This window comes from Oncorhynchus clarkii, chromosome 9 (genome assembly GCF_045791955.1).
Source record: "Oncorhynchus clarkii lewisi isolate Uvic-CL-2024 chromosome 9, UVic_Ocla_1.0, whole genome shotgun sequence".
Classification (NCBI taxonomy): Eukaryota; Metazoa; Chordata; class Actinopteri; order Salmoniformes; family Salmonidae; genus Oncorhynchus; species Oncorhynchus clarkii.
The window spans coordinates 40791569-40816322 of NC_092155.1; the positions used below are offsets into that span (position 1 = coordinate 40791569).

A 24754-nucleotide genomic window follows, 5' to 3' on the forward strand; every position below is an offset into this window, starting at 1 on the left:
TCTGGGCCTCGACCACTCGTGTCTGGGCCTCGACCCCTCATGTCTGGCCCTGGAACTTGCATGTCTGGGCCTCGACCACTCATGTCTGGGCTTCGTACACTCATGTCTGGCCCTGGACCTCTCATGTCTGGGCCTCGGCCCCTCATGTCTGGCCCTAGAACTTGCATGTCTGGGCCTCGACCACTCATGTCTGGGCTTCGTACACTCATGTCTGGCCCTGGACCTCTCATGTCTGGGCCTCGACCCCTCATGTCTGGCCCTGGAACTTGCATGCCTAGGACTCGACCACTCATGTCTGGGCTTCGTACACTCATGTCTGGCCCTGGACCTCTCATGTCTGGGCCTCGACCGCTCATGTCTGGCTCTAGAACTTGCATGTCTGGGCTTCGACCACTCATGTCTGAGCTTCGTACACTCATGTCTGGCCCTGGACCTCTCATGTCTGGGCCTCGACCCCTCATGTCTGGCCCTGGTACTCTCAGGTCTGGGCCTCGACCCCTCATGTCTAGCCCTGAGACTTGCATGTCTGGGCCTCGACCTTGCATGTCTGACCCTGGACCACGCATGTCTGGGCCTGGGCCTCGACCTCGCAAGTCTGGGCCTCGACCACTCATGTCTGGGCCTCGACCACTCATGTCTGGGCTTCGTACACACATGTCTGGCCCTGGACCTCTCATGTCTGGGCCCTCGAGCACTCATGTCTGGGCTTCGTACACTCATGTCTGGGCCTCGACCACTCGTGTCTGGGCTCCGACCCCTCATGTCTGGCCCTGGAACTTGCATGTCTGGGCCTCGACCACTCATGTCTGGGCTTCGTACACTCATGTCTGGCCCTGGACCTCTCATGTCTGGGCCTCGGCCCCTCATGTCTGGCCCTAGAACTTGCATGTCTGGGCCTCGACCACTCATGTCTGGGCTTCGTACACTCATGTCTGGCCCTGGACCTCTCATGTCTGGGCCCTCGAGCACTCATGTCTGGGCTTCGTACACTCATGTCTGGGCCTCGACCACTCGTGTCTGGGCCTCGACCCCTCATGTCTGGCCCTGCAACTTGCATGTCTGGGCCTCGACCACTCATGTCTGGGCTTCGTACACTCATGTCTGGCCCTGGACCTCTCATGTCTGGGCCTCGGCCCCTCATGTCTGGCCCTAGAACTTGCATGTCTGGGCCTCGACCACTCATGTCTGGGCTTCGTACACTCATGTCTGGCCCTGGACCTCTCATGTCTGGGCCTCGACCCCTCATGTCTGGCCCTGGAACTTGCATGCCTAGGACTCGACCACTCATGTCTGGGCTTCGTACACTCATGTCTGGCCCTGGACCTCTCATGTCTGGGCCTCGACCGCTCATGTCTGGCTCTAGAACTTGCATGTCTGGGCTTCGACCACTCATGTCTGAGCTTCGTACACTCATGTCTGGCCCTGGACCTCTCATGTCTGGGCCTCGACCCCTCATGTCTGGCCCTGGTACTCTCAGGTCTGGGCCTCGACCCCTCATGTCTAGCCCTGAGACTTGCATGTCTGGGCCTCGACCTTGCATGTCTGACCCTGGACCACGCATGTCTGGGCCTGGGCCTCGACCTCGCAAGTCTGGGCCTCGACCACTCATGTCTGGGCCTCGACCACTCATGTCTGGGCTTCGTACACTCATGTCTGGCCCTGGACCTCTCATGTCTGGGCCCTCGAGCACTCATGTCTGGGCTTCGTACACTCATGTCTGGGCCTCGACCACTCGTGTCTGGGCCTCGACCCCTCATGTCTGGCCCTGGAACTTGCATGTCTGGGCCTCGACCACTCATGTCTGGGCTTCGTACACTCATGTCTGGCCCTGGACCTCTCATGTCTGGGCCTCGGCCCCTCATGTCTGGCCCTAGAACTTGCATGTCTGGGCCTCGACCACTCATGTCTGGGCTTCGTACACTCATGTCTGGCCCTGGACCTCTCATGTCTGGGCCCTCGAGCACTCATGTCTGGGCTTCGTACACTCATGTCTGGGCCTCGACCACTCGTGTCTGGGCCTCGACCCCTCATGTCTGGCCCTGGAACTTGCATGTCTGGGCCTCGACCACTCATGTCTGGGCTTCGTACACTCATGTCTGGCCCTGGACCTCTCATGTCTGGGCCTCGGCCCCTCATGTCTGGCCCTAGAACTTGCATGTCTGGGCCTCGACCACTCATGTCTGGGCTTCGTACACTCATGTCTGGCCCTGGACCTCTCATGTCTGGGCCTCGACCCCTCATGTCTGGCCCTGGAACTTGCATGCCTAGGACTCGACCACTCATGTCTGGGCTTCGTACACTCATGTCTGGCCCTGGACCTCTCATGTCTGGGCCTCGACCGCTCATGTCTGGCTCTAGAACTTGCATGTCTGGGCTTCGACCACTCATGTCTGAGCTTCGTACACTCATGTCTGGCCCTGGACCTCTCATGTCTGGGCCTCGACCCCTCATGTCTGGCCCTGGTACTCTCAGGTCTGGGCCTCGACCCCTCATGTCTAGCCCTGAGACTTGCATGTCTGGGCCTCGACCTTGCATGTCTGACCCTGGACCACGCATGTCTGGGCCTGGGCCTCGACCTCGCAAGTCTGGGCCTCGACCACTCATGTCTGGGCCTCGACCACTCATGTCTGGGCTTCGTACACTCATGTCTGGCCCTGGACCTCTCATGTCTGGGCCCTCGAGCACTCATGTCTGGGCTTCGTACACTCATGTCTGGGCCTCGACCACTCGTGTCTGGGCCTCGACCCCTCATGTCTGGCCCTGGAACTTGCATGTCTGGGCCTCGACCACTCATGTCTGGGCTTCGTACACTCATGTCTGGCCCTGGACCTCTCATGTCTGGGCCTCAACCCCTCATGTCTGACCCTGGAACTTGCATGTCTTGGCCTCGACCTCGCATGTCTTGCCCTGAACCTCGCATGTCTGGGCCTCGACCACTCATGTCTGGGCTTCGTACACTCATGTCTGGCCCTGGACCTCTCATGTCTGGGCCTCGACCCCTCATGTCTGGCCCTAGAATTTGCATATCTGGGCCTCGACCACTCATGTCTGGGCTTCGTACACGCATGTCTGGGCCTCGACCACTCATGTCTGGGCTTCGTACACTCATGTCTGGCCCTGGACCTCTCATGTCTGGGCCTCGACCCCTCATGTCTGGCCCTAGAATTTGCATATCTGGGCCTCGATCTTGCATGTCTGGGCCTGGAACTCACATGTCTTGACTTCGACCACTCATGTCTGGGCCTCGACCCCTCATGTCTGGCCCTGGAACTTGCATGTCTGGGCCTCGAGCACTCATATCTGGGCTTCGTACACTCATGTCTGGGCTTCGTACACTCATGTCTGGCCCTGGATCTCTCATGTCTGGGCCTCGACCCCTCATGTCTGACCCTGGAACTTGCATGTTTGGGCCTCGACCACGCATGTCTGGCCCTGGACCTCGCATGTCTGGGCCTCGACCACTCATGTCTGGGTCTCGACCCCTCATGTCTGGCCCTGCAACTTGCATGTCTGGGCCTCGACCACTCATGTCTGGGCTTCGTACACTCATGTCTGGCCCTGGACCTCTCATGTCTGGGCCTCGACCCCTCATGTCTGGCCCTGGAACTTGCATGCCTAGGACTCGACCACTCATGTCTGGGCTTCGTACACTCATGTCTGGCCCTGGACCTCTCATGTCTGGGTCTCGACCCCTCATGTCTGGCCCTGCAACTTGCATGTCTGGGCCTCGACCACTCATGTCTGGGCTTCGTACACTCATGTCTGGCCCTGGACCTCTCATGTCTGGGCCTCGGCCCCTCATGTCTGGCCCTAGAACTTGCATGTCTGGGCCTCGACCACTCATGTCTGGGCTTCGTACACTCATGTCTGGCCCTGGACCTCTCATGTCTGGGCCTCGACCCCTCATGTCTGGCCCTGGAACTTGCATGCCTAGGACTCGACCACTCATGTCTGGGCTTCGTACACTCATGTCTGGCCCTGGACCTCTCATGTCTGGGCCTCGACCGCTCATGTCTGGCTCTAGAACTTGCATGTCTGGGCTTCGACCACTCATGTCTGGGCTTCGTACACTCATGTCTGGCCCTGGACCTCTCATGTCTGGGCCTCGACCCCTCATGTCTGGCCCTGGTACTCTCAGGTCTGGGCCTCGACCCCTCATGTCTAGCCCTGGGACTTGCATGTCTGGGCCTCGACCTTGCATGTCTGGCCCTGGACCTCGCATGTCTGGGCCTGGGCCTCGACCTCGCAAGTCTGGGCCTCGACCACTCATGTCTGGGCTTCGTACACTCATGTCTGGCCCTGGACCTCTCATGTCTGGGCCCTCGAGCACTCATGTCTGGGCTTCGTACACTCATGTCTGGGCCTCGACCACTCGTGTCTGGGCCTCGACCCCTCATGTCTGGCCCTGGAACTTGCATGTCTGGGCCTCGACCACTCATGTCTGGGCTTCGTACACTCATGTCTGGCCCTGGACCTCTCATGTCTGGGCCTCGACCGCTCATGTCTGGCTCTAGAACTTGCATGTCTGGGCTTCGACCTCTCATGTCTGGCCCTGGTACTCTCAGGTCTGGGCCTCGACCTTGCATGTCTGGCCCTGGACCTCGCATGTCTGGGCCTGGGCCTCGACCTCGCAAGTCTGGGCCTCGACCCCTCATGTCTGGCCCTAGAACTTGCATGTCTGGGCCTCGACCACTCATGCCTGGGCTTCGTTTACTCATGTCTGGCCCTGGACCTCTCGTGTCTGGCTCTCGACCCCTCATGTCTGGCCCTAGAACTTGCATGTCTGGGCCTCGACCACTCATGTCTGGGCTTCGTACACTCATGTCTGGGCCTCGACCCCTCATGTCTGGCCCTGGAACTTGCATGTCTGGGCCTCGACCTCGCATGTCTGCGCCTTGACCTCGCATGTCTGGGCCTCGACCACTCATGTCTGGGCCTCGACCACTCATGTCTGGCCCTGGACCTCTCATGTCTGGGCTTCGACCACTCATGTCTGGCCCTGGACCACTCATGTCTGGGCCTCAACCTCGCATGTCTGGGCCTCGACCTCGCATGTCTGAGCCTCGACCACTCTTGTCTGGCCCTATCCTTCTCATGTCTGGGCTTCGACCAATGTTTCTCTCTCATAATCTCTGATGGACTCTGTACAATGTTTTGCTCCTTTATTTCTGATTGAACAGCCCCACCTTCATTGTCATGATGCTGGTTGTTGGCGTCTCTTGTGGTTTCTAGCAGCCCTTGAAGTCTGATCACGGGCTGATGTGGACCATCAAACCAGGACCGTGGATGCCTCATTTGCAGCCCTCTCCTTCCCCCCCTCATGTCTTGCCCTTGTCCTATCATATCTGGCCCTTGGTTTGGAGACGCCTTGTGGGGAGTACCTTGTAAGGAAAACAGTTTCTTTCTCATAATGTCTGCGTTGCTCTAGTATTTCCTGTTGAGAGGGCCTATCCCTATTGTCTTGACGCTGTAAGTTGAGGCCTTGCTGGTTGTTGAGGCCTGCTGGTGGTGATCGGAGCAAGCTTTGAGGAGGTTGTTGATCCCCAGGTTGCTGGGGAGTGGGATTTTCATGGGGCAATTGATGGCCTGCGTACTCAATCTCTCCCTGTGGTGGACGTCCAGAACGATCACACAGCGATTCATTAATGTCCTTTCTATCAAGAGGGGGCTGAGGTGAGTCATTAGTCTCCATGACCAGTGCTGGAGCTGGGCTCGTAGGACCCATGTCTTCAGGAGCCTCTGGACCCTTGGAGTCTTCCGACACTGGAGGAGGAGAAGACTCCCTTTGACTCCCCTAGAGGCGAAATCTAGTTTTTTTCTTGGTGTAGATGGGGATCTGCTATGGCTACCAGAGCTGCGCCGAGAAGTGCGCTCTTTATGAGGGAGATGGCGGCCTGTGCGGTCAGAGTGGTCACAATCTCTGTGATGCGGTTGGCTCCTCTCACCCCGTCTGTGTCTGTCCCTCCGCCTATCAGAGCGTCCAGGGGACCACCTGCCAGATCTACGAGGAGGGCTTTTGTGGCGGTCCTTAACTTTACGGTCCCGTCTTTTGGGTGAGTGAGTATCCGGCTGGCTGCTATGCTTACGCCTCCTATCAGGAGTGTCATTGCACGATGTGCCACGACACGAGCTAGACACCAAGGAGTCACGAGACCGCTCAGAACGCCTTGCTGAATGTGATAGAGTTTTCACCTTCTCTCCTCCATTACTTTCTTGCAGCTCATCAAAGATAGTGTCATCCTCTGGGACGTAAGCTACATCAGAGTCCTGGATCTCACCAGCTTCAGGATCTGAATTGTCGGTTGCCTGAATATTTCCCTTTTTAATCTCTTTGACCCGCTTCGGTGTTGCACTGGGCATTTCCACATTTCTTGACTCTGAAAGAGGTACAGTCTTCGTCTCGGTCTTAATCTCTTGTTTTATTGGTACTTCTGTTTTCAAGAGACCTTTCAAAGCTTTTTGATTCGCTGAAGGATTTGACTGCTCTCCATCAGTCTGCTGTGTTTGGAAGTGAGACAGCACAGATTTAGGAGGGGGAGACATCAAGGCATCAGAAACAGAGAAGTGGGCCATGAACATGCCCACTGCCTCTCTCTGCTGACGCAGTGCCCACTCCTGCTCCTTCAACTGCTGTTTCTGCTCCTCGATCTGCCTGCTGAGCTCCTCAAGCATTTGCTGTTGTTCAGTCAGAGTAGCGGCTGAGACAATTACATCACCAGTAATGGGGAGGCTCAGAGGGGCTGGAGTGGGAGCTGGGACTGGGGCTTGTACTGTGACTGGGGTAGGAGCTTGAGCTGGGGTAGGAGTTGGAGAGGGGGCTTTTGCTACACTGACCCCATCATTGTGCATATCCTCAATGATAGTCTCATCTTCAGGGTCGTAAGCCACGTCGTCATCATCAGCACAAATGGCCAGAGAGGCAGCTTTCGCCTCAAACATTTTATCAGTACAAATTGGGGCAACCAATCCATTGCCCATTGCTGGATCATACTCTTCCCCTGGGTCGTATGGTCGATTGTATTCATTTCCCTCCTCCTCAATCTCTTTGACTTTGGATTTCTGCCCGTACTGCTGGACTATTGGATCCACCATTGAGAGAGGGGGAAGAATGGATGGAGGGGCACTGCTGCAACTGCTGGGACTGCAGGAGAGTACATCCCAAACAGTGACTTCAGGATGGTCTGCAGGGGACTGGTGGCCGTGCTGCTTGGTGTAGCGGAGGAGCTAGTGGTGGGGGAGGGGCAGAAGCCGGCGGAGCAGCTCTAATGGAAGACAGAAGTGATGGGCTAGTCAGTGAGCCAGAGGAGGAGGAGTGTGACAGGGATCCAGTGGAAGGAGGGGAACCAGGATGGGTGGACATGATGGGCATCTCTGGGTCATAGGGCAAGAATTCCTCCATTCTAGGGTCAGACCCATACAGCGAAGGGGGTCTAGGGAGGCCTATATCTCTGGGGTCTTTGGACATGTGGATCTTGGGTCTCTTCTCTTCGACCGCTTGTGGTACGCTTCCCGCACGTTTGGGTTTCTGGCAAATAACCAGTCCCAGAAGAAGATTGGGGCTTGTTACATAAAGAGGGTGAAGGGAGATGAGTTTTGAAAAAATAATGCAGTGTGTGCCATCTGTATGGCCTTCTACATGTTGGCCTAAATGACAGCATTTTCTTACCTGATCCTTCGAAAGGTTGGAGTTTGGATGGAATGGATTCCTTTGCGCTGACTGGGATGAGGTAGATATCCTTGATGCTGCGGCTTTTGTTGGCCACCACCCCAAAGCGCCGTCTGCTGCTGAAATAGGAGAACAGAGACACGTAGGCCACTTCCTCCTCCTCTGTCGCTGGGTGGAACCGAATCACACAAAGCTCCTGTGGACCGACAATCATCTCTTAACATTGAGATTCCAATACATACACAGACCCCATCTAAATTGTATAGGTTTTTCCATAATGACAGAGGGAGGGCTTGCCTTTGTAACAGAGGCCTTCACTCTCCCGATGTAGTCCCACACAGTTTGAGGCATGATTCTTCCACCAATCTGGATGGTATCAGGCAGGTCCTAATAAACTTGTTGTAAATATCCACATAGCCAAAACTGCTATGTTTGTTTATGAGATTAATTGTTTTAAATGTTTAGAAAGAAACTATCCAAAAAGACTATCTGAAAATGCTCTCCTATTTTTTCTCTTGCAGTCACGGTAGCAAAGTTCTGTTCTGTTATATCTGTTACCTCTTTGAGATATTCGGAGGGCCCTGAGACCAGATAGCCCTTGGTGACGAACTTGGCCACGCTGATCATGTTGAGGAAGCCCTTCCACACTACTTCCTGCTTGGCCAGGAACTGGGCCGTCTCCCCATCTGGAGGGGTGTGGGAGTTCATAGACCTGCAAACACAACATCACAATGAGAGTTTACTACTACCCATTCACTCAGCTGTAAAGCAAATATTGCTCATGCACAGAGGACAAAACAAGACTCATATTATGACTGAAATGAACCTGCACTAATTATCTTAAAACCCTTTCTTATCAAGGTTCACTTGTAGTGATAGTGGCAAACTGAGAGGAGATACCTTGAAGAGGCTGCAGATGATCCAGATGAACCATAGAACGATGAGGAGGATGGCTTCATCGGGATAGATTTGGGTAATGCTGGCATTGGTGGCTGGGATGGGGGGGGGTGGCGAGGGCATGAATGGCTTGCTCAGAGTACCACTCTGTTTCACAGGGGCATAAAAGACTGGTGGAAGTGGGGCTGTAGACAAGGCGACACTTGCCATGGCAGGAGTGCAGTTGTCAGCTGTGCGGGGGTCACCATAAAGAGCAGCAGAACGGTTGCCAATGGGGGTCACGCCTTGTGATGGTTACCGTAGAAACAGCTGGGATCATGACTGGGGTATACATTCTGGACGGTGTCTTGGCTTTGCAGTTTTCCGGAATAGAGGAGGCAGGAGAATCCAAAATGGGGGAGGCGGGAGATTCCATTGTTGTAGAAGCGGGAGATTCCATTGTTGGAGAAGCTGGAGATTCCATTGTGGGAGAAGTGGGGGATTCCATGATGGTTAAGGCAGGGTCGTCCTCCATTACTGGGGAAGCAGAGGATTCCATGGTGGGGGAGTCGGGGGGTGCAAGGAGGGGTGATTCATCTCCAGCTGGAGTTCTCCATCCTCTCTCCTCTGTTCTGAGAGCTGTTCTGGCATACATCCAGGGTGGCCGAGACAGCCTGTCTCTCCATTGGTCTGGTTTGGTGGAGGACGACGATGACCCAGAGAGTTTAGGCTTCTTGGCTAAAGGCTCCGCCTCATCCTCGACTGATATCTGACCTGAAGGGCAGAAACAGACACCAACCCACACAAAACATCTGCTAGCAACATCATCACCCTCTACAGAATACAGAATGCATTAAATCATTCATTTTGACGTTGGGAGTGATTGTGGTTGATATCAACACGGGAGCCAACCCTGTGGCCCTTCACAATCATAGTTTGACACATTGCAAAAGACAAAACATAATTTTATGGTGTTTGTTGGATGTTGTGATGTGTACACTGTAATTGTGCTTTCTCTTTTTTCCATTTACCTGTGCAGATCTTGCACTTGAGGTCAAACAGGTGAGCTCTGTGCTCGGCAGTTGTGTCTTTCAGCATGCAGCTGAGGATGTCTGGCACTGAGCTGCTCTGGCTCGACTGGCTAGGTCTGGCCTTAGGGGCAGCATGGAGAGTGGTCTTCTGTTCCTGAGAAAAGAGGATCATGTCACACTCTCATTTACTAAAATGTTACACACAGATTCTCACGCACAAACACACACAAATCTAATAAAACGTATGGCACATTTGAAGATGAAACAAAACATCTAGGAATCAGTTCATCAACATGACCAAACAATACATGTTAGATAACACGTAAAAAGTATAGCCATGCAAGATGTGGAGGTCATGGGTAATTCCACGGTAACATAATGATGCTTTGTGCAGTGCCGTCATTCTGCTACCAAACATCTGAAAATGTAATGTGTTTTTGTAAAACATTTCTGTGGAAATTCTTAAAAGTCGTCCTTGTGCATAGAGTTTTGTTTAACTTTGCAATAATTGTTTTTTGTTTGGCATACATTTGAAAGTGAATACCTTCATATTTAGTTGCGCACCCCCAGCAAACAACCCAGCAGCGTTGCAGTTCTTGACACACACCGGTGCGCCTGGGAACTACCATGTTCAAAGGCACTTAAATCTTGTCTTGCACATTCACACTCGATGGCACAGATACACAATCCATGTCAACTGTCTCAATGCTTAAAAATCCTCCTTTAAACTGTCTCCTCCCCTTCATCTACACTGATTGAATTGGATTCCCTTTCTCTCTCTCGGAGGACCTGGGCCCTAGGACCATGCCCCAGGAATACCTGACATGACAGTGCTGCTGCTCCAGTTTCAACTGTTCTGCCTTATTATTATTCGACCATGCTGGTCATTTATGAACATTTGAACATCTTGACCATGTTCTGTTATAATCTCCACCCGGCACAGCCAGAAGAGGACTGGCCACCCCACATAGCCTGGTTCCTCTCTAGGTTTCTTCCTAGGTTTTGGCCTTTCTAGGGAGTTTTTCGTCTACACCTGCATTGCTTGCTGTTTGGGGTTTTAGGCTGGGTTTCTGTACAGCACTTTGAGATATCAGCTGATGCACGAAGGGCTATATAAATAAATTTGATTTGATTTGATTTGAATGTGCAGGGGCACCGGTTAGTTGAGGTAATATGTACATGTAGGTAGAGTTAAAGTGACTATGCATAGATAATAAACAGAGAGTAGCAGCAGCGTAAAAGAGGGGTCTGGGTAGCCTGTTGATTAGCTGTTCAGCAGTCTTATGGCTTGGGGGTAGAAGCTGTTAAGAAGCCTTTTGGACCTTGACTTGGCGCCAGTGATGTATTGAGCCATACGCACTACCCTTTGTAGTGCCATGCTTGTCGGAGGCCGAGCAGTTGCCATACCAGGCAGTGATGCAACCAGTCAGGATGCTCTCGATGGTGCAGCTGTAGAACCTTTTGAGGATCTGAGGACCCATGCCAAATCTTTTCAGTCTCCTTAGGGGGAATAGGCTTTGTCGTGCCCGACTGTCTTAGTGTGTTTGGCCCATGATAGTTTGTTGTGATGTGGACACCATGGAATGTGAAGCTCTCAACCTGTTCCACTACAGCCTTGTCGATGAGAATGAATTGAGCACCCCCAGCATACAACCCAGCAGCATGGTCCTCCTTTTCCTGTAGTCCACAATCATCTCCTTTGTCTTGATCTCGTTGAGGGACAGGTTGTTGTCCTGGTACCACATGACCAGGTCTCTGACCTCCCTATAGGCGGTCTCATTGTTGTCGTGATCAGGCCTACCACTGTTGTGTCATCGGCAAACTTGATGGTGTTGGAGTCATTCCTGGCCATGCAGTCATGAGTGAACATGGAGTACAGGGGGGGACTGAGCACGCACCCCTGAGGGGTCCCCGTGTTGAGGATCAGCGTGGCGGATGTGTTGTTCCCTACCCTTATCAACTGGGGATGGCCCGTCAGGAAGTCCAGGATCCAGTTGCAGAGGGAGGTGTTTAGTCCCAGGGTCCTTAGCTTAGTGATGAGCTTTGAGGGCACTATGGTGTTGAATGCTGAGCTGTAGTCAATGAATAGCATTCTCACATAGGTGTTCCTTTTGTCCAGGTGGAAAGGGCAGTGTTGTGGATCTGTTGGGGCGGTCTCTGTTGGGGCGGTCTCGGGTTTCTGGGATAATTGTGTTGATGTGAGCCATGGCCAGCATTTCAAATCCCTTCATGGCTACAGACGTGAGTGCTATGGGTCGGTAGTCATTTAGGCAGGTTATTTTAGTGTTCTTGGGCACAAAGACTATAGTGGTCTGCTTGAAACATGTTGGTATTACAGACTGGTATTACAGGTTGAAAATGTCAGTGAAGACACTTGCCAGTTGGCCAGAGCAAGCTGGGAGTACACATCCTGGTAATCCGTCTGGCCCTGCGGCCTTGTGAATGTTGACCTGTTTAAAGGTCTTACTCACATCGGCTACGGAGAGCGTGATCACACAGTCATCCGGAACGGCTGGTGCTCTCATGCATGTCTCAGTGTTACTTTCCTCAAAGCGAGCATAGAAGTAATTTAACTCGTCTGGTAGGTTCGTGTCACTGGGCAGCTCGTAGCTGTGCTTCCCTTTGTAGTCTGTAATAGTTTGCAAGCCCTGACACATCCGACGATTCAATCTTAGTCCTGTATTGACGCTTTACCTGTTTAATGGTTCGTCAGAGCCTAGCAGGATTTATTTTTATAATTTTTTTCGAATTTTACCCACTTTTCTCCACAATTTTGTGGTATCTAATTGTTAGTAGTTACTATCTTGTCTCATCGCTACAACTCCCGTACGGGCTCGGGAGAGACGAAGGTCGAAAGCCATGCGTCCTCCAAAACACAACCCAACCAAGCCGCCCTGCTTCTTAACACAGGGCGCAACCAACCCGGAAGCCAGCCGCACCAATGTGTTGGAGGAAACACCGTACACCTGGCGACCTGGTTAGCGTGCACTGCGCCCGGCCCGCCACAGGAGTCGCTAGTGCGCGATGAGACAAGGATATCCTAACGGCCAAACCCTCCCTAACCCGGACGACGCTAGGCCAAATGGACCTCCCGGTCGCGGCCGACTGCGACAGAGCCTGGGCTCGAACCCAGAGTCTCTGGTGGCACAGCTAGCACTGCGATGCAGTGCCCTAGACCACTTTGCCACCCGGGAGGATAGCAGGCTTTCGTATTGGCTTCCGAGTTAGAGTCCCGCTCCTTGAAAACGGCAGCTGTACCCTTTAGCTCAGTGCGGATGTTGCCTGTAATCCATGGCTTCTGGTTGGGGTATGTACGTATGGTCATTGTGGAAATGACGTCATTGATGCACTTATTGATGAAGCCAGTGACTCATGTGGTGTACTCCTCAATGCCATTGGAGGAATCCTGGAACATTTTCCAGTCTGTACTAGAAAAAAAGTCCTGTAGCTTAGCATCTGCTTCAACTGACCACTTTCTTATTGACCGAGTCACTGTTGTTTCCTGCTGTAGTTTTTGCTTGTAAGCAGGAATCAGAAGGATAGAATTATGGTCAGATTTGCCAAATGGAGGGCGAGGGAGAGCTTTGTACACGTCTCTGTTTGTGTAGTAAAAGTGGTCTAGAGTTTTTTCCCTCTGGTTGCACATTTAACATGCTGATAGAAATGAAGTAAAACTGATTTGAGTTTCCCTGCACTAAAGTCACTAGGAGCGCTGCCTCTGGATGAGTGTTTTCCTGTTTGCTTATGACCGTATACAGCTCATTGAGTGCAGTCTTAGTGTCAGCATCGGTCTGCGGTGGTATAAGATGTAAACTCTCTTGGTAAATAGTGTGATCTACAGCTTATCATGAGATACTCTACCTCAGGCGAGCAAAACCTCAAGACTCCCTTTGATTTCGTGCACCAGCTGTTGTCTACAAATATGCATAGGCCACCTCCCCTTGTCTTACCAGAGGCCGCTGTTCTATCCTGCCAAAAAAGCTTAAAACCCGGCAGCTGTATGTTAATCATGTCGTCGTTCAGCCACGACTCGGTGACACATAATATATTACAGTTTTTATTGTCCCGTTGGTAGGATATACGTGCTCGTAGTTCATCTATTTTATTATCGATTGACTGTAAATTGGCTAATAGGAACGATGCTAAAGGTAGATTACCCTCTCGGCGGCGGATCCTTACAAGGCACCCGGACCGTCGTCCACAATAACTCCATCTTTTCCTTCTGCGAATGATGAGGATGAGGGCCTTGTCGGGTGTCTGGAGTAAATCCTTCCCATCCGACTCGTCATAAGACACGGTGGCAGAAACTTTATGTACAAAATAAGTTACAAATAACGAGAAAAAACATACACAATAGCACAACTGGTTACGGGATCGTAAAACGGCGGCCAACTCCTTCGGCGCCATTGTAACAGATCAGAGTATAATGTTCATATTCATAATGTTTTGCATACGTCTACTTGTCCTGGGGGGAAGACTGAGTATGTCAACCTTCACTGGCTCAGGCGCTGGGTTTGGAAGTACACATGGGGCTTTGGGATCAGACTCCTGGACCTGCAAGACACATCGACAACAATCAGGGAATTAGAACACAGCACCTCAATCAACTAGGATGGATGATCAATACCGTTCTCAATGAAGTATGATAATGGTCTTATTTAGTCATTTGTTTGGTAACACTTCATTTGGATAGTCCCTAGTAGATGCTTTGTAGATGTGCAGTAGATTTTCAATAACTGTCAACAACATTTCAACTAACTATTTACTAACCCTAAACCAAACCCTCACCCAAACCTTTATTCTAAACCTAACCAAGCAGTTGCTTATAAACAGACAGTTTTGTTGATAGTTTGTAGATCATCTACATGACATGACCAAAAGTATGTGGACACATGCTTGTCAAACATCTCATTCCAAAATCCTGGGCATGAAAATGGAGTTGGTCCCCGCTTTGCTGCTTATAACAGGCTCTACTCTTCCGGTTAGGGTTTCCACTAGATGTTGGAACATTTCTGCGGGGACTTGCTTCCATTCAGCCAGAAGAGCATTAGTGAGGCCGGGCACTGATGTTTGGCGCTTAGGCCTGGCTCGCAGTTGGCGTTCCAATTCATCCCAAAGGCGTTTAATGGGGTTGAGGTCAGGGCTCTGTGCAGGCAAGTCAAGTTCTTCCACACCGATCTTGACAAACCATTTCTGTACGGACCCCCATGCCTCCCGTGTTATGGATTCTCCCGCCTCCCCTATTCCGGAAAACTGCAAAACCAAGACACTGCATTGGGACATTGTCATGTTGAAACAGGAAAAGGCCTTACCCAAACTGTTGCCACAAAGTTGGAAGTACAGAATTGTCTAAAATGTCATTGTATGCTATAGCATTACACTTTCCCTTCACTGGAACTAAGGGGCCTAGCCCGAACCAGGAAAAACAGCCACAGACCATTATTTATTTCTCCACCAAACTTTACAGTTGGCACTATGCATTCAGGCAGGTAGCGTTCTCCTGGCATCCGCCAAACCCGGATTAGTCTGTCGGATTTCCAGATGGTGAAGCGTGATTCATCACTCCAGAGAACGTGTTTCCACTGCTCCAGAGTCCAATGGCGACCTAAGATCGTCATCTTAGGCTTGTGTGCAGCCGCTCGGCCACGGTAACCCATTTCATGAAGCTCCCGAAATAACATTTATTGCGCTGACGTTGCTTCCAGAGGCAGTTTGGAACACTGTAGTGAGTGTTGCAACCGAGGACAGAGGATTTTTATGCGCTTCAGCAGTAAGCGGTCCCGTTCTGTGAGTTTATATGACCTTCCACTTTGCGGCTAAGCTGTTGTTGCTCCTAGACGTTTCCACTTCATAATAACAGCACTTACAGTTGACCGGGGCAGCTCTAGCAGGGCAGAAATGTTATATACTTTTGTATATATTGTATTTGGGACTATCCAAATGTGGTGTACCTGACTGCCATAACAAAAAAGATAAAGCTATCATAATTATACTCTACCGCTAGAGAGTCCCTTTTGCTCGGCTCAGACACCTTTGTGGCTTGCATGGCTCATCCTGGCCAGTCTGAAGGGACTGACTTCACCACGGATGACACTGTAGAACAAACCCTGGAGACCCACCCCACCACAATCAGTAAAGCGTACAACCACATAGTGATCCAGATGTCTACTTTGTGAGAAAGGGGCACATTTGTTAAATTGAATAGTGGTTTTGACAACTTATTGAATGAAATGCACTAACTGTATAGCAGATCATTTTATTATGCAACTGGAGTTGAGATTGTATTCTTATGATAAGGCACGTGTTTTTTCTGTCATCTGTAGACCAACCTTATTGTTGGGGTCTTTAAGGTTGAACATGATGGTTCGGTACTTGTTCATGTACTCGCCTCGATGTTGGTGACCAGTTTTCCCACTTCACTCTCAGACCTCTCCAAATCGTCACAGTCGCACACCCTTATAAAATCAAAATGCAATTAGTCATCTTTCAATAAAAATGTTGTCCTGCACTCAAAAGAGCTTAAGCAATGCTGCTTTGTCAATCAATGTTATCCAGTGTGTGTGTGTGTGTGTGAGAGAGAGAGAAATGCTATCCACCATCTCTATATGCTTGCATCTTTCTATATTCACCTCTTGAACAGGATGTTGGTAAGAGAGCGTTGGATGCTCTGCCTGACCTGGTTATTGGCTGGCTGGGGGGGGGGGGTCGAGAGGAAGGGGCGATTGGGTCTGGGGACACAGGCAGGGTCCTGGTTTCATTCAGTGGGACTGGGGGTGAAGGTGAGGATGGAGTGGGGGTGACAGGCTGCTTCTTGGGGATGGTGAAGGAGGTTTTGACGATCCTCAGGGCCCCTGTTTTCGTGGTGTCTGGAGGCTGAGGTGTTTGGGACCTCGGGAGACGTAGAGAAGCTTGATTTGGGGGGGTTGGGTTGTTTGACAGGGGGCGTATCCTCAGATGGTTTCTTGCCGATGTTCGCTGGTCTCTTGGTTCTTCCTGGAGCACCTCGCAGAGGAGGAGCGGGCTCAGTGATGTTGTCTGACGGAGAGCTTTGTGGAGAATGTGTCTGAGGAGCCATGGGCTCAATCTCAACCTGCCCACTGGCCCTTTTTGCTGTTATAAAATAGAATAACAGGGGAGCTGAATCAGTGCCGATAAGTAAATATGGCATCTGGTAGCTATGACTGGAATCAAGGAAGTCAGTGTAATAAGCCGTGAGGTAAATTTGAAAGCGTATATATAAGCGTGTTTTGAAACCAGTTAAGCATGAATAGTGCATGCATGTGATTAACCACTACCATTAAGACAGCTTCACCACCATTGACTAAGACAGCTTCAGTATTGCATTTCTTGGCCTGAGAATTCCGTGTGAATGTGTACTCTCTCTAAAAGTGAATACTGCAAGGAGAAGCAGAAATATAATAAAACCTGAAAGAAAGATTTGAGACAAGATAGTAGCTACTACAACAATTGGATACCACGAAATTGGGGAGAAAAAGGGGTAAAAAAAAAATAAAATTAGAAGAAATAACTCAATGGGATTAGGTTTGTTCTACCTGATAATTACCAAAAAAAAAGGTAGCTTTGAATGGTAGACAAATGATGTAGAGCTTTAAATTATGTTTGTAAAAAGGTAAATGTGGCTCTCATGGAATGTTGTTGCTTGAATACATGTTATTTGCGTGGGGAAATGTGATGGGGTGTATTTGCACTATTGTTTATGTTTTTGTTGATGGCCCACTTATTGATGGTATGTACAGTGTGGCTTAAATGAATTCCTCAATTCATTACTAGAAATAAGAGTCCCCCTTTGTGAGCATCACAGCTAGTAAAATCCCAGGGAAGGAAATGACGGGTTTTCTTTTTCAGCTAAATGTAAGTATTTTGATTGAAAACAGTAAGGTAAGGGCAGAGGGCAGAGGGCAGGATATGATAACGGGAAAACCAAAATATTTAATGCTGCTAACAATGTTTAAGAACGGACTGTTCATACATAGCCCACTTAGATTGTTGTTGTTACAAATACTATGCAACATGTGAATAACACATTTACATCAAATTAACGGGGAGGGGGGGGGGGGTTGCTGCCATTAGGCAAGACAAGACACCCTTGACCCAATGCTCTGCGGCTGACCGTGTGATGTGTACAAACTCTCGTGTTTGTGCGTGTATTTGAATCGGCTGTCTCAGGCAGTTGGGTGCCGGTATTGTGACAGCAAAAATATAACCTATAACCAGATTTCCATCCAGCCTGTTTATGCAAGTAAAATGTTGGATAAAAATGTCATGACAGGCCTGATGGAGACAGAACATTTTCCGGTTAACTTTCCCAAATGTCGATAAAAACAAAATATGCTTGACAAAGGTGGGATCTTTTTGTGTCGGTAAAAATAAGTGAAATGTCAGTGGAAACGCTTTTACAGTGCATTCGGAAAGTATTCAGACCTCTTAACTTTTTCCCCATTTGGTTACGCTACAGCCTTATTCGAAAATGGTTTAAATAGCTTTTTTCCCCTCATCAATATACACAAAATACTCCATAATGACAAAGCATAAAGAGGTTTTTAGAAAATGTTGCAAATGTATTAAGAATAAAAAACAGAAATATCACAATTACATAAGTATTCAGACCCTTTGCTCAGTACTTTGTTGAAGCACCTTTGGCTGTGATTACAGCATCGAGTCTTCTTGGGTATGATACTACAAGCTTGGCACACCTGTATTTGGGGAGTTCCTCTCATTCTTCTCTGCAGATTTTGTCAAGCTCTGTCAGGTTGGATGGGGAGCATCGCTGCACAGCTATTTGACTGATAAATGGAACGAGGGAGAGCTCAGTTTTGTTGTTTTGAAAGTGTATTGGAAAGTTCTTAATAGCTAGCTAACTTTTAGTTTGGATCCCGTGACCCAGTTGACATCAGTTGCAGGGACTGCTAGTGTCTGTCCAGTGATCCTGCCGACCAAGGATGTGTCTATTTGGCGTAGCAGCTAACTAGCCTACTGTTTGTTGTTTTCAATCTTCCCTGTGACCTGCGAGGAGTAACGGAGTAACCTACATTGCTAGCTACCATGACAAAGACCAAAGCCGGTGGGAGTACCATTGAGGACAGTGGTGCCTCTCTGTCACACGTCAAGGATCTTTTAAAACAAACAAAAAGAGTTATACAAGCAGTAGTTAAAACAACAAGACAATTACTTCTAATGTTGTGTGCAAATACTGGTTGATTCAACTAATAAAATAATGGACGACCTGACCAGAGAGGTCCAGGACCTGAAGAACTGTTTGCAGCTCTCCCAGCGTCAGCTCAATGAGTTGAAAGAGGAGAGCAGCAAGATAATAGCAATCTGTGAGTCATTGAGAAATGACATTTCTGTATGTGAATCCATGTTAACAATGATGGAGAAATCAGATTATCTTGAGGGACAATAAAGGCTGAACAAAATGGTTGTGGGCAGAATTGCAGAATCTCCACATGAGACCTGGATGGAGTCAGAGGACAAAGTTAGGGAAATGATCTCTGAGAAATTAAAGATGGACCACAGGAAGATTGAGGTGGAGCGCACCCACAGGACTGGAAAACCCACCACAGGCCCAGGTGACAGGCCCAGGCCGATAGCGGTCAAGTTCCTGAGGTTCAAGGACAAGGTAGCTGTTCTGGAAAGAGCCAAGAACTTGAGAGGAATGTACAATACCAGGTAAAAGTTTGGACACATCTACTCATTCTTTTTTTTCTTTATTTTTACAATTTTCTACATAGTAGAATATTAGTGAAGACATCACAACTATGAAATAACACACAGGGAATAATTTAGTAACCAAAAAAGTGTTAAACAAATTTAAATGTTTTATATTTTAGATTCTTCAAAGTAGCCACCCTTTACCTTGATGACAGCGTTGCACACTCATGGCATTCTCTCAACCAGCTTCATGAGGTAGTCACCTGGAATGCATTTCGATTAACAGGTGCGCCTTGTTAAAAGTTAATTTGCGGAATTTCTTTCCTTCTTAATGCATTTGAGCCAATCCGTTGTGTTGTGACAAGGTAGGGGTGGTATACAGAAGATAATCCTATTTGGTAAAAGATCAAGATCATATTATGGCAAGAACAGCTCAAATAAGCAAAGAGAAATGACAGTCCCATTATTACTTTAAGACATGAAGGTCAGTCAATCCGGAACATTTCAAGAACTTTGAAAGTTTCTTCAAGTGCAGTCGCAAAAACCATCAAGAGCTATGATGAAACTGGCTCTCATGAGGACCGCCAAGGAAAGGAAGACTCAGAGTTCCCTCTGCTGCAGAGGATAAGTTCATTAGAGTTACCAGCCTCAGAAATTGCAGCCCAAATAAAGGTTTCACAGAGTTCAAGTAACAGACACACCTCAACATCAACTGTTCAGAGGAGACTGCGTGAATCAGGCCTTTATGGTCGAATTGCTGCAAATAAACCACTATTAAAAGGCCATCAATAATAAGAAGAGACTTGCTTGGGCCAAAAAACACAAGCAATGGACATTAGACCGGTGGAAATCTGTCCATTGGTCTGATAAGTCCAAATTTGAGATTTTTGGATCAAACCGCCGTGTCTTTGTGAGACGCAGAGTAGGTGAACGGATGATCTCCGCGTGTGTGGTTCCCACTGTGAAGCATGGAGGAGGAGGTGTGATGGTGTGGGGGTGGTTTGATGGTGACTGTATTCAATTCATTTAGAATTCAAGGCACAATTAACCAGCAATGCTACCACAGCATTCTGCAGCGATACGCCATCCCATCTGGTTTGCGCATTGTGGGACTATCATTTGTTTTTCAACAGGACAATGACCCAACACACTTCCAGGCTGTGTAAGGGCTATTTGATCAAGAAGGAAAGTGATGGAGTGCTGCATCAGATGACCCGGCCTCCACAATCACCCGACCTCAACCCAATTGAGATGGTTTTGGATGAGTTGGACTACAGAGTGAAGGAAAAGCAGCCAACAAGTGCTCATCATATGTGGGAACGCCTTCAAAACTGTTGGAAAAGCATTCCAGGTGAAGCTGGTTGAGAAAATGCCAAAAGTGTGCAAAGCTGTCATCAAGGCAAAGGGCGGCTACTTTGAAGAATCTCAAATATAAAATGGAATTTTAACTTATTTAACACTTTTTTTGGTTATTACATAATTCCATGTGTTATTTCATAGTTTTGATGTCTTCACTAATATTCTACAATGTAGAAAATAGTTTAAAAAAAAATAAAGACCCTTGAATGAGCAGGTGTGTCCAAACTCTTGACTGGTACTGTATGTCTTCCTCAACGAGGACTATCCTGAAGCTGTGCGCCAGAAGAGGAAACAACTTATCCCAGTCATGAAAGCTGCCAGAGTGAATAGGGACATTGCTTACATCCGCTATGACTGGCTCATTGTCCAACCTCCCTCCCAGAAGCCTGGACGGGTTGAGAGAGCCAATCCTATGGTTTCGTAGCTTCAACCCCGCAGCACACACACCAATTGATTATGGACTGCTGAAGGTATATTTTTTATCTTGCTTAGTAATACTTTTCAGTATTATGGCTATCTCTGATAAGCTACCCAGAAAGGGGCTGAAAATAGCCCATATTAATATACTGTATGTAGCCTTTGAAATAGGGTTCATGAAATCAATAATTAGCTCAAATCTGATATCAGTCATATATTACTTGATGATACAGAAGTACCAATACAAGAATGTAACATCTATAGAAGAGACAGAAATGCTTATGGGGGAGGTGTTGATATATATATACAGTGCCTTGCGAAAGTATTCGGCCCCCTTGAACTTTGCAACCTTTTGCCACATTTCAGGCTTCAAACATAAAGATATAAAACTGTATTTTTTTGTGAAGAATCAACAACAAGTGGGACACAATCATGAAGTGGAACGACATTTATTGGATATTTCAAACTTTTTTAACAAATCAAAAACTGAAAAATTGGGCGTGCAAAATTATTCAGCCCCCTTAAGTTAATACTTTGTAGCGCCACCTTTTGCTGCGATTACAGCTGTAAGTCGCTTGGGGTATGTCTCTATCAGTTTTGCACATCGAGAGACTGAATTTTTTTCCCATTCCTCCTTGCAAAACAGCTCGAGCTCAGTGAGGTTGGATGGAGAGCATTTGTGAACAGCAGTTTTCAGTTCTTTCCACAGATTCTCGACTGGATTCAGGTCTGGACTTTGACTTGGCCATTCTAACACCTGGATATGTTTATTTTTGAACCATTCCATTGTAGATTTTGCTTTATGTTTTGGATCATTGTCTTGTTGGAAGACAAATCTCCGTCCCAGTCTCAGGTCTTTTGCAGACTCCATCAGGTTTTCTTCCAAAATGGTCCTGTATTTGGCTCCATCCATCTTCCCATCAATTTTAACCATCTTCCCTGTCCCTGCTGAAGAAAAGCAGGCCCAAACCATGATGCTGCCACCACCATGTTTGACAGTGGGGATGGTGTGTTCAGGGTGTTGAGCTGTGTTGCTTTTACGCCAAACATAACGTTTTGCATTGTTGCCAAAAAGTTACATTTTGGTTTCATCTGACCAGAGCACCTTCTTCCACATGTTTGGTGTGTCTCCCAGGTGGCTTGTGGCAAACTTTAAACGGCACTTTTTATGGATATCTTTAAGAAATGGCTTTCTTGCCACTCTTCCATAAAGGCCAGATTTGTGCAATATACGACTGATTGTTGTCCTATGGACAGAGTCTCCCACCTCAGCTGTAGATCTCTGCAGTTCATCCAGAGTGATCATGGGCCTCTTGGCTGCATCTCTGATCAGTCTTCTCCTTGTATGAGTTGACAGTTTAGAGGGACGGCCAGGTCTTGGTAGATTTGCAGTGGTCTGATACTCCTTCCATTTCAATATTATCGCTTGCACAGTGCTCCTTGGGATGTTTAAAGCTTGGGAAATATTTGTGTATCCAAATCCGGCTTTAAACCTCTTCACAACAGTATCTCGGACCTGCCTGGTGTGTTCCTTGTTCTTCATGATGCTCTCTGCGCTTTTAACGGACCTCTGAGACTATCACAGTGCAGGTGCATTTATACGGAGACTTGATTACACACAGGTGGATTGTATTTATCATCATTAGTCATTTAGGTCAACATTGGATCATTCAGAGATCCTCACTGAACTTCTGGAGAGAGTTTGCTGCACTGAAAGTAAAGGGGCTGAATAATTTTGCACGCCCAATTTTTCAGTTTTTGATTTGTTAAAAAAGTTTGAAATATCCAATAAATGTCGTTCCACTTCATGATTGTGTCCCACTTGTTGATTCTTCACAAAAAAATACAGTTTTATAGGACCAAAATGCGGCGTGTAGATTGCGATCCATGTTTATTGTGACTATAGCAACACGAATCTAAATACAAACAGTGCAAAATAATAAACGTAATGAAAACCGAAACAGCCTAAACTGGTGCAAACTAACACTAAGGACAATCACCCACAAACACACAGTGAAACCCAGGCTACCTAAATATGGTTCCCAATCAGAGACAATGACTAACACCTGCCTCTGATTGATGTTTTGTAACGGTTTTCATCGGACCAAAATGCGGCGTGTAGATTGGATCCATGTTTATTGTGACTATAGCAACACGAATCTAAATACAAACAGAAATAGACAAACAAGACATGAAACCCAGGCAACATAGACTAACAATGCCCACCCAGTTCACGTCCTGACCAACACTAAAACAAGGAAAACACACACGAACGATGGTCAGAACGTGACATGTTTGAAGCCTGAAATGTGGCAAAAGGTCGCAAAGTTCAAGGGGGCCGAATACTTTCGCAAGGCACTGTATATATATATATATATATATATATATATATATATATATATAAACTCAGCATAAAAATAAATGTCCTCTCACTGTCAGCTGCGTTTATTTTCAGCAAACTTAACGTGTAAATATTTGTATGAACATAACAAGATTCAACAACTGAGACATAAACTGAACAAGTTCCACAGACTTATGACTAACAGAAACTAAATAATGTGTCCCTGAACAAACGGGGGGTCAAAATCAGATGCATTAATTACTGCAGTGCATCTCCTCCTCACGGACTACACCAGATTTGCCAGTTCTTGCTGTGAGATGTTACCCCACTCTTCCACCAAGGCACCTGCAAGTTCCCGTACATTTCTGGGGGGAATGACCCTAGCCTTCACCCTCCGAACCAGTAAATGACTTACAATCATCCAATGTTGAACAAGCTGAGGTTGGGCCTAAGTAACGCAATAAACTCTTATTTTGGTTGGTGATGTGAAAGGTGATATATGTATCATGTTACGATGAGAACTTAATCTTAGAATGGAAAGTATGTACATAAATGGAGGACACCAAGATAAAGAATTTATGCTTTCAAATTTGACAACAGCATTGAAGCAAATTTGACCAAAAATGTCAAAAAGGGCAACGGGAAAACAATATATTGGGCAATATTGGGATAATCCAGACATGCTCAATGGGATTGAGATCCGGGCTCTTCGCTGGCCATGGCAGCACACTGACAACGAGCAGTATGGCTAGTGGCATTGTCATGCTGGAGGGTCATGTCAGGACGAGCCTGCAGGAAGGGTACCACATGAGGGAGGAGGATGTCTTCCCTGTAACGCACAGCATTGAGATTGACTGCAATGTCAACAAGCTCATTCCGATGGTGTGTCATTGACGGACCCTCCACCTCCAAATCGATCCCGCTCCAGAGTACAGGCCTCGGTGTAACGCTCATTCCTTCGATGATAACCGATAATCCGACCATCTCCCCTGGTGAGAGAAAACACCGACTTGTCAGTGAAGAGCACTTTTTGCCAGTTCTGTCTGGTCCAGCGAAGGTGGGTTTGTTCCCATAGGCGACGTTGTTGCCAGTGATGTCTGGTGAGGACCTGCCTTACAACAGGCCAACAAGCCCTCAGTCCAGCCTCTCTCAGCCAACTGCGGACAGTCTGTGCACTGATGGAGGGACTGTGGTTAGTGTCTTAACGACTGTTCCACAGGTGCACGTTCATTAATTGTTTATGGTTCATTGAACAAGCATAGGAAACAGTGTTTAACCCCTTTACAATGAAGATCTGTGAAGTTATTTGTATTTTTATTAATTCTCTTTGAAAGACAGGGTCCTGAAAAAAGGCAGCTTTTATATATATATATATATATATATATCCAGAAC

General features: G+C 48.2%; 1 protein-coding gene and 1 pseudogene across 1 annotated transcript; both read right to left on the reverse strand.

The window, feature by feature from the left end:
• Positions 1–3208: 3208 nt before the first annotated feature.
• Positions 3209–4159, reverse strand: LOC139417545 (vesicle-associated protein-like). Its single transcript, XM_071166789.1, has one exon. The coding sequence runs from the start codon at positions 4157–4159 to the stop codon at positions 3209–3211; it is 951 nt and encodes a 316-aa protein (XP_071022890.1).
• A 1265-nt stretch (positions 4160–5424) lies between these two features.
• LOC139417546 (death-inducer obliterator 1-like) lies at positions 5425–16648 on the reverse strand (annotated as a pseudogene).
• Positions 16649–24754: the final 8106 nt, after the last annotated feature.

Excerpts from the sequence above, each read along its gene's own strand:
- LOC139417545 (XM_071166789.1), bottom strand. The coding sequence starts at position 4,159 with ATGAGGGGTCGAGGCCCAGACCTGAGAGTACCAGGGCCAGACATGAGG.